The sequence below is a fragment of the Bubalus bubalis genome, chromosome 17, assembly GCF_019923935.1.
Source record: "Bubalus bubalis isolate 160015118507 breed Murrah chromosome 17, NDDB_SH_1, whole genome shotgun sequence".
Lineage (NCBI taxonomy): Eukaryota > Metazoa > Chordata > Mammalia > Artiodactyla > Bovidae > Bubalus > Bubalus bubalis.
The window spans coordinates 46,916,090-46,927,125 of NC_059173.1; the positions used below are offsets into that span (position 1 = coordinate 46,916,090).

The window sequence follows — 11,036 nt, forward strand, 5'->3', positions numbered from 1 at the left end:
ATTAACTTTTTTAGAGTGTTTGACTTTTACCTGTACAATTTCTACTTGAAGGTTATTAGGGCAATAATTTATTACTTATCAACTTCCAGTAAGTGCCCAATGTAGCTTAAAGATGCTCCAGTATATTGGCACATCTTCGTAAAGGAGTTTCAAAAAACTGAAGAATTGTCTCCCTTTTAACAGTTGCTTCTTTCTCAACTTCCCCCAGAACAAATCAGCCTCCTCACTTCCTGCAGCATTTTCCGTGTTGCTGGTATAGTCCACATGCTTCTTGGTCTAGAGGTTTGTTTATATTTGTAGCACCATGATTATCTTCCTCATTCTCTTTGAAGCCAAACTAAAATGGCATCCTGTAATTATGGGTCTGTGAGTAGTTTGGGAACAAGATGTATCTGTCTGTCTGCATTGTTTTGTAATTGTTTTGTAAGTGGATTTATGTTTGTACCAGGATTTGGATGTGCCTGGGGGTTGGGCAGGGAATTTTAAGATTAAAGCTGCCTGTGTAGCTAAAATGCACCTATGCACAGCCCACTGTGAACACTCTATCTCCTGCTGACTCTGAGTTTCCTCATGGTGAGGTGCTTTGTCCTAATGCTGGTGGTGTCTAAAGACTTAGAGACAAAGGCAGCGTGGCAACACAAAGATCATTCCTGAACTCTCAGGTTCCCTTGCAATGTATATCCTTACTCCATTGTCTAAGACTATGCTTTGATTGTAATAACTCTATTCCAGGTGTAAAATCTGGTGAAGTTCCAGAGTCTATTAAGCATTTGATTACTTAATTTGATCCAAGTTTAATTAACAATGAATACACTTTCTCTTAGAAGACTATCTGTAGGCCGCCATCGCCTTCCTCCTTCGTCCCCCATCATGGCCGAGGAGCTCTCCGCGTCCATGTCCTACACCGAAGATGATTTCTACTGCCCCATCTGTCAGGAGGTGCTCAAAACGCCCGTGCGGGCTGCGGCCTGTCAGCACGTTTTTTGTAGAAAGTGTTTCCTGACTGCAATGAGAGAAAGCGGAATGCATTGTCCCCTCTGTGGTGGAAATGTGACTAGAAGAGAGAGAGCATGTCCTGAACGGGCCTTAGACCTTGAAAATACCACAAGGAAATTTTCTGGTAGCTGCAGATGCTGTGCAAAACAGATTAAATTCTATCGCATGAAACATCATTACAAATCTTGTAAGAAGTATCAAGATGAATATGGTGTTTATTCTATCATTCTTTCAGATCTCTCAAGATTCAGTAGGAAACAGTAACAGGAGTGAAACATCTGCATCTGATAACATAGAAACTTACCAAGAGAATACAGGTTCTTCTGGGCATCCTACCTTTAAGTGTCCCTTGTGTCAAGAATCAAATTTTACCAGACAGCGTTTACTGGATCATTGTAACAGTAATCACCTATTTCAGATAGTTCCTGTGACGTGTCCTATTTGTGTGTCTCTTCCTTGGGGAGATCCTAGCCAGGTTACTAGAAATTTTGTTAGTCATCTAAATCAAAGACATCAGTTTGATTATGGAGAATTTGTGAATCTTCAGCTAGATGAGGAAACCCAGTATCAAACTGCAGTTGAAGAATCTTTTCAAGTAAACATCTGAAGGCTGTAGACACCTCTGCATCTTTGTACCTGCAAGTGCCATCTTTAAGGAGAAAACTACAGGAAGTCACCATTTCAATAACTTGATGTGTATATTAATAAAAGTAATTCAGTCTATTGTTTTAGTTTTTTAATTGAAAAAGGTGGGCCATGTAAAAACTTAATTCTTTTGATAAGTTAAAAGATAAAGCTTAGGACATTATCTTTATAAACATTAAAAGGATTATATTTCATTAATGGTGAGAAGAGAATCCCTAATGTACTTACCTTTTTTGCATTACATATTCTTGAATTTTCCCTTGCTTTTGAAATTTGGTGCAGTTCCTCCCATTGACATTATTGTACACAGGTAACACAGTACCAAATTCTGAGTGATGTGATTAATATAAACTAACAAAACTGAGCCAGTTATTTGAGATGCAAATGGAGACTTGAAGTGATAAATGAAACAATCCAAAGGAAACTTTTTTAAATACAGATTCTAGCTGAAGAATTCAACTATAAGAAAATTGTATTTATATAATGTTTAGTATTTTTGAAGACTAGTGAGATTTCTTTAATAATTTTAACTCTTTAAAAAGCAAAAACTCATTGTATAGATATTTACTTTTTGCTGTTAGAAGGAAATATCAAGAGAAAAATTGATTTCTTTGGTGGACAAGTTGGTAATGTCAAATCTTGTTTGTTTGGCTGACTAATATGTAAGCCTAAAGTACAGTAAGCTGAATTACAGCTCTTTGGCCTCAGAATTTTCAGTAACAGAATTGCTGGTTAGCTATGATGAAACTTGTATTAGAAACTTGCAGTTGGTGATATTACATTCTCTCTATATATTTAAATGAGAAGTTTGACTTCATCTCAATTTAGAAATTTGTTCAAAGCTAAAGATGTGTATGTATATATACATGCACTTTTGTATGTATATATACACATATAAGCATGCAATTTGTCTGGTTATATGCAGAATTTCTATTAAGATTATTAAAAGGGACTAGTAATATGGGGTTGATGTGTTTATCTGAGTTGATTAAAATTTTGTATGTTACCAAATTTTTAAAGTAACAGTCAAATGCTAACTTGTCTACTTGGCTACTATGACACCTTAAAACTTGAGTTTACACACCTACACAATTGTATGTTTATATGGTGCTCATTTGTTATCTGAAAGATAATGCGGAACTATAGTAGTGAGATGGATCCTACCAGCCACTCTGTTTCACTACATTTTAGTCAAAATTGAGTTCATTCTTCATATTCATTAATAAAAATCATAAAATAACTTGTACTAGAAGGCCCAAATCACAGAATAAAGCTGAAGAGTGGATTAGCTGACATTCCATACTAATATAATCGTTTATGCTTTCTTTAAAATAAATAACTAAAAGAACATAAAATTTCAGAAGTAGTTTGCTGCTAATATATACATATGTTGTATAAAAAGGTATATTTTGGTTTTGTTAAAACCCTTGTTGACTTTTCTACAGTGAATGTTTTTTTTAACTTGATTTAATAAAAATGTTAATTTTGAAAAAAAAAAAAAAAGAAGACTATCTGTACACTAACCCCAATAATTGTCCTCCAAAACTGTCACTGTAACACCATAATTTCTCTTTATTAGGACTTTGCACAGATAAAATTTGCAAATTTTAAATTTTTACTGTTGATTTTTCCTACTGCATAGATTCCATGAAGATAAAGGCCATCTCTTTGAAACACGCCAGAGAGCTCAAAAGCTATGTGTTGACTGGCTCAAGAATCATGGGTTGAAACAGAATCTTAAAGATGTAAGGAAAACTGAATGTATTTAGGTCATTGTGAAGCAACCAGTAAAGAAGAGTAAATGAAAGTCGTTCAGTGGTGTCCGACTCTTTGAGACCCTGTGGACTATGTCCATGGAATTCTCCAGGCCAGAATACTGGAGTGGATAGACTTTCCCTTCTCCAGGGGATCGTCCCAACCCAGGGATTGAACCCAGGTCTCCTGCATTGCAGGCGGATTCTTTACCAGCTGAGCTACAATGGAAGCCCAAAGAAGAGTAAAATTATGACTGAATATAGTTAAACTACAGACTATAGTTGTATATTCTGGAATACATGGAAGAAATGTTATAATATTGGGATAATGGAAGAAATGTTTGCAATAGTACAAAAAAAGCAAAATTTTACTCATTGAAGACAACTCTAATAAGAGAAAAGGAAAGGAAAATAGTTTAGAAGATATAGCTATATCAAGACTCATATATAACAAATTTATTTTCTTTCTGAAGTCAGAAGTGAGATTTTCTTACTGAGTGAGGAAAGAGGTATTAAAGTTTGAAGCTGGAAGTCGCTAGAGAAAATCTGAAGCAAAAGCCATAAAGAATAGGAACTGAGCCAAGTAAATGGCACCATTTACTAATGTTGCCTAGGCTTTTGCAGGAGGAATTGTTACAGGAAGTGTGGTACTTATGACACAGAACAGAACTCTGTGGGGCTTCTGAGCAGAAAAGCCTTTCTGTGCCCCCCATTTCTTGATTAGAAGAAATAGCCTTCATTAAGCTCCATAACCTTCCCAGAGCTCCAAGGGGCAGGTTCAAATAGATGTTAATTAAGGAAGGGAGGGGATATGGAGATAAAGGAGGAATAGTCAAGAAACTGGAGAAGGAAATGGCAACCCACTCCAGTATTCTTGCCTAGAGAATCCCGTGGACAGAGGATCCTAGTGGGCTGCTGTTCATGGGGTAGCACAGAGTCTGACACAACTGAAGTGACTTAGCATGCATTGCATGCATTGGAGAAGGAAATGGCAACCCACTCCAGTATTCTTGCCTGAAGAATCCCAGGGATAGAGGAGCCTGGTGGGCTGCCGTCTATGGGGTCGCACAGAGTCGGACACAACTGAAGTGACTTAGCAACAGCAGCTTTCAAGAAACAATAGAGCAGCCTTGGGGTGGAGTCATAATTTCCCTTCAAGGGATATACATAGCAATATCTTTGAGCTGTTTTGCATTTAATGAAACTCCCACGTGGTGAAAAATATTAATGGTATGCTGTTCATAAGCATGGAGACCCCAAACAGATTAGAACCGGAAGACTAATGGTTCTGATGATGATATCATAAACTGATGCTACTGACTCCAACTTACCTCATGACCAACCAATCAGAGGAATATCCATGAGCTGATCACGCCCTCTTTGAACCATGACTTTGCTTTACTCTACTTTACTCCTAACACCCCCCTCCAGGTCAGAACACATAGCATTGAGGACATTAGTCTGCTGTGACCCCCTTTGCCTGGTGTGCGTGCTAAGTCGCTTCAGTCACGTCCAACTCTTTGCTACCCTGTGGACTGTAGTCCACCAAGCTCCTCTGTCCATGGGATTCTCTAGGCAAGAATACTGAAGTGGGTTGCCATTTCCTTTTCCAGGTGATCTTACTGACCCAAGGATCAAACCCGCACATCTTATGTCTCCTGAATTGGCAGGTATGTTCTTTACCATTAACATCACCTGGGAAGCCCTTGGCAAGGCAATAAAGTTATTCTTTTCTACTTCATCCAAAACTGTCTCCAAAATTTGATTCAGTATTGAGGTACAGAGGCCAAATTCAGCTTCACTTAGAGTAATAAGGTTGTTGCATTGTGTTTAACAAAATTAGAAAGGACTTGTTGCAAACTGCAGTTTTCATCATATTAATATAAAGAAGTACATTGTGAATTTCCAATAGACAAATGTTACATCCAACATTTGCTATGTTTACTTAAGACCATATTGACTAAAATTTATGTGCATGTAAACACTTTTAGTTAAAATTGTTAGGTAGTTAGAATAAGAAAGTGAAAGTGAAAGTGAAGTCGCTCAGTCGTGTCCGACTCTTTGCGACCCCATAGACTTTAGTCCAGCAGGCTCCCTGTCCAAGGGATTTTCCAGGCAATAGTACTGGAGTGGGTTGCCATTCCTTCTCCAGGGGATCTTCCCAACCCAGGGCTTGAACCCGGGTCTCCTGCATTGTAGACAGACGCTTTACCATCTGAGCCACCAGGGAAGTCCTAGAATAGGAAAAGGGAGTCCAAAATGGCGGTGGCTGAAAGATAAAGAAGGGGAAAGCCCATGAATAAAACAAAGAAAGATCTGAGGACTGGAGTAAGAACCTCAGGTAAAACAAACAGCCCTCCTGGCTAGCCCAGTTTATATAGGACAGACTCAGGGGGAGAAAAAAAAAACATAAAAAGAGGAGCCAAAATTGAGCCAAGGGCTTCTCTTCGGACTTTTGGGTTGGCCTGCCCTCATGCCTTGAGGATGTATGTTCCTTTGCTTCCCAAATAAAACTGAGCTGTAACATTGGTACATCCATCACTCCAAGTTTTTGCTGCAGCGAGCCAGAGCCAAGGAAATTACACACTCCCCCAACGAAATGAAAAGAAAACAGAGAAACCCATTAAAACAATAAAGTTTTATTTTAAAAAGTAGAAAGAAGATAAGTGAATGATGAATATTGCATTCAGAAAAATATTAACTTCATTGAGAGGAAGCCAGGTGGATGGAATAAGAGCAGTGATATATTTACATAAGTTATTATCAAGGTCTCACATTGATTTGTATGGTAGGTTTGTGGGTGCTTTTTGCATTTAGATAAATGAGTTAAAAAAACTGACTAAAAAAACTAATACATTAAAAAAACAAACAGGCATGGATCAATGACTACACTGTGTCATGAGAGAAAGATTAAGAATTACTCAAATATATGTACATAATGTAAAATTAATAATTAAAGTAAGAAAAAAATTTTATTTCCAGAATTATGTGCATGTGCACTATGATCAAATCATCTTAAGTGAATTTTAAGTGAAAGTGTTAGTCATTCAGTCATGTCTGACTCTTTGTGGCTATAGCCCGCCAGTCTCCTCTGTCCATGGAATTCTGTAGCCAAGAATACTGGAATGGGTAGCCATTTCCTTCACAAGGGGATCTTCCTGACACAGAAATCGAACCCGGGTCTCCTGCATTGCAGGCAGATTCTTTACCATCTGGCCACCAGGGAAGCCCTTAAAGATTTTGTCAAATGTGCCATTTATTTCTTCCAGCAATTCTAAATTCTAGCTTACTCATTGATGTATTTGTCATATGTCTTCTACCTATGGAGGAGCCTCTTTATATGTGTCTTCATTATTATTTTTTATATTTCATTGACGGTTAGTATTGGCAGTTGATCTACATTATGTGCTACATGTCTGGTAATTAACAGAGGGCAAAATTTTGACTATGGTCGATCATTGATAAAGCAGCACTGAAGCTAAATGTTACCTTGCTAATGGACCACAATGAAAGCTTCCTGTTTCCTGGTTCATTACACCCTCCTTTCCTCAGGCTTTTGTAAACTTGTATCAATCCTTTAGCTCTGTCTCAACATTAGAAGCAAAAGAAAGGCAAGAACTCTCCCAGAGGTCTCATATCAATTTTACAAATGGAAGTTTTTAGATTTTTGTTTCTCAAACTCTTCTGGAATCAGCATTCCAAGACTCTGATGCTTTCTGGTGCTGGTCTCCCAGCTCTTGCATATTGCTCAGGGAAGAAAAGCTCTAATAGCTCTCCCCACTAAAGCTCATCAAGAGTTTTATTTCAACCCAATTGCTCCCTAAGCCCAAAGCCACAAAGGTAGATGATTTGCTGAATGATGAGTGTATCACTCATGAAATACTCTGCTTATATGTCCTGCCTCGGAGAGCATAGGAGACTGACAGCTCCAGATATTGCCCTTCTGAATCTACCACTACTTTACTACAGGCCACAGTTCCCTTTTCAACCCCAATCTCCAGTCTGCTCCTACCAAATGAATTGGCATAGCTGAGGGAACTAGCGTGGGCTCACTGCTTCAGTAACAGGTGTCTTCTCTAATCAGCAAATTATATATACACAGAGGTTCTTCCTATGTGTTCTCAAGTATCAGACCTTCCTTGTGGTGTGAAGGTTTCTCCTGCCTACTCTTGCACCTACCATCTTTATTCTTCACAAAGCATTTCATTCAATAAATCTTGTGCAAATTTAAGCCTGTCTTAGCAACCAGTTCTCAAATGTCTCAAACTAAGACAATGCAGATGCAAGATGTACATGCAATACCATTTTCTCAGAGTCTTTGCCACTGCTATAATATTACAATGTATCAAAATAGATGATAACAAATTAGGGTTTATTCCAAGAATGCAAGAAAGTAAATGAGCTATGATATGCTCACATGAATAGATACTGAAATGCATTTGATAAAATTTCTAAACCATTTCTAATAAAAGCACAGAATGGAAAGAGGTTACATAAATATATAATCTATTTCCTGAAAGACAAGAGCAGATATTATTCTAAATAGCAAAGCATGGAAAAGAATCCAATTAAAAATATAAATTTGCATTGACTGCCTATTACGACTATTAACATTTATGGGTGACTCAGAAGTGACTGACAGAAATGTTTACAGGAATAGTTGAATGCATAATGTATACTAGGGACTTTAGGTATGACATAGCAGTTCTGTAGATTATTATCTTTCTCCTCATCTTCTAGAAATTATGTAAATCTTTCTAATTAAAAAATTACATTCTCCATGTTTTACAGAAACTTGGAGTCAGATGTGATTTACAAATTCAAGAGTGCAAAGGTTGAGTCTGTGCAGATGTCATGCAAAAATAAGTGTAAAGTTTATTTTATTGGCCCAGAGGTGGCAGATTCCAGGATGCACCACAAAAATATACTTCCCACAGATAAAGGAATTATCCTGAGGGGCAAACAGTGTATCTTTTTCTAATAACCAGGTAAGTAACTTTAATACATTAGGACCAGGTTTAACATGTTCCCAGAAAGACAGAAAGCAAGAGAGTGGAAAATATCAAAGGACCTCATCAGAAAATGATTTTTAGCATCAGAAAAGTGCATGTCCTAAATTTAATGTGTTTACCAGGAGTTAAAGTCACTTTATTTTGCAGTTGCTTTTGATAAAGCCAAGAAGTTTAGAGTTGGCAGCCAAAGTCCTCTAGATTCAAGTTTGTACAAAGAAACACTGGAGATGGATTTACAAAGAGGGCATAAAGAAGGTTTATTTGTAAGAAGCTATCTGTCTCTAGGTGAGAAGAATAAGTAAAAGCTTTGACCTCTTCATCCCAAACAAGAAACTTCTGGAAACAAATAGTCTAATAAAAATGATTATGTTCATTAATGAGTAATAACATAAGAAATGTTAGTACATTGTTATACTATTTTTATTAGAATACTCTGGAGATGAGAAGCAAAATTTTCATAATGCTAAATAATTATATAGATAGAAAAGACTTTTCAGAGCTAGTGGTAAGTAAATATTCTGTCACAAATTAATGAACAGACACACACACATACACTGAAGTTTGCAACCAGTCTTATGAAGGGCAATCACAGAGTTGAAGTATAAAAAGTTAGAGAAGATATAAGAGAACATATGATACATGAGTTTGTAGGATCTACATAACAATTGAAGGAAAATATAAAATTATAAAGGAAGATGAAATTCAAAGTGAACCAGGGAGAATCCATCAAAGAAAATACAGAAGTGACTTGGAGAATAGAAATGAAAAAACTGACAAAAACATAGTCAAAATCAACTTGCAAAAAAATTGTTGATTGAGATCCATTTTTAAGAGATTTGGAAAGCACATTCTATATTGTGCTTGATAGGAATACAGATTACTACACCACCTATGGAGAGCAATATCATATACAGTCAACCTTTGAATAATTTGGATTTGAACCACGCGATCTACTTATATGTGGATTTTTTTTTTTTTAAGTAGAAATGCTGCAGTACCACTCAGTCCGTGGTTGGTTAAATCCACGGATTGGAACTCCAGAGACACAGGAACCCATGATGTACTCTGGATGGTTGACTCTAAGCTGTATGTAGATTTTCAAATGCATGGAAGGTAGGTGCCTCTAATCCCACCTGAGTTCAAGGGCCACCATATATGTAATCTCTAAGTTGCAAAAGAATATAACCTTTAACCAAAAGAATTTTCTTCAAAGAATTTTTCATACAGATATACTTGCATGAATGCTATTCATTACCCCCTTGTTTGTACTACCAGTTTTAAACAATTAAATGAATGAATGAATTAAATTTTAATTAAATTAATTAATTAAATTTTTATACATCCAAACAATAGAAAATGTTATAGAAAAGGTTGGATTAATGTCTCTATGTCCTGAAGTAGAAATGCTTTTGACATATTTTGGAAGGGAAAGGAAAAGTAAGGCAGTGAACTACATACAAAATTATTTGTCAGAAAATAAAGAAGGAATCTGGAGGAGGGCATGGCAACCCACTCCAGTACTCTTGCCTGGAGAATCTCATAGACAGAGGAGCCTGTCATGCTACAGTCTATAGGGCGGCAAAGAGTTGGATACAACTGAGCTACTGAGCAGAGCACAGCATAGCACAGGGAAAGTATCAGAATCTCTACTGTTGTTTACTTGAAAATACATAAAGCAACTTTGGGCAGATTGACAATCCAGGAGGGCATGGGGACAGGCAACTGGGGAGAAATGTGGTAAGAATCAATATTGATTATTTAGCATTTTTAACATTTAATTTTGACTTATATGATTGCAGTATGTATATTAAAAGAAGCTAACAAAATACAAGGGTTTCCCATGGCACAGTAGTAAAAAATTCATCTACCAAAGCAGGAGATGCAGGAGACGTGGGTTCGATCCCTGGGTCAGGAAGATCCCCTGGAGAAGGAAATGGCAACCCTTACTCTAGTATTCTAACCTGGAAAATCCCATGGACAGAGGAGCATGGCAGGCTACAATCCACAGGGTCGCAAAGAGTTGGACACAACTGAGTACACACTCACATACACACACACAGATAAAACAAAATATAAAGCTAATAAAATACAATATATTATGTTGTGGTTTAAGCAGTTCTGTGACATAATCTGTACTTTGAATACAAATGGACTTTAGAGAGACAATAAATCTAAAAGAAAGAGGATGAATTTAGGATAAATCTTGAGGGACAAGCTATGGGAATTCTGGATTTATTCCTTTAACAAATATTTATTGAGTACTTGATATATGTCAAGCCTGTTTAAAGGCACTGGTCATTAGATGTTAGCAGTGTTGTGAAAAGGGAAAAATCAAGGGTGACATAAAGGGCATTAGAGTAAACTCCTGAAAACAATGGAAGTGCCATATACTGATGAGAAGTGTTGGTACAGGAAGAAACTTGAGGACAGTGTTTCTCCTCAATCAAATCCAATTTGAAGATTTACATTAGAGATGTCTTTTTGACATTTAGGTGGGGATGTTAAAGAAGGTATATTAGTACATGATTTTTTTCATATTTTGAAAATCTGATTTCTCAGATACTTGTTTTCAAAAATATGGTGAGGCATACTATGTTTCTGTATAGGAAAACTCAATGTTTTTAAAATG

The 11,036-nt window shown here is 36.8% G+C and overlaps 1 protein-coding gene across 1 annotated transcript; it reads left to right on the top strand.

Moving 5' to 3' along the window:
* Positions 1 to 850: 850 nt before the first annotated feature.
* On the top strand, positions 851 to 1,719 carry LOC102399125 (E3 ubiquitin-protein ligase RNF138-like). Its single transcript, XM_044930666.1, is given in 2 exon segments — positions 851 to 1,223; positions 1,225 to 1,719. Coding segments are annotated over 2 exon segments (732 nt in total). The 5' UTR covers positions 851 to 870; the 3' UTR covers positions 1,604 to 1,719.
* The last annotated feature ends 9,317 nt before the right edge of the window (positions 1,720 to 11,036 follow it).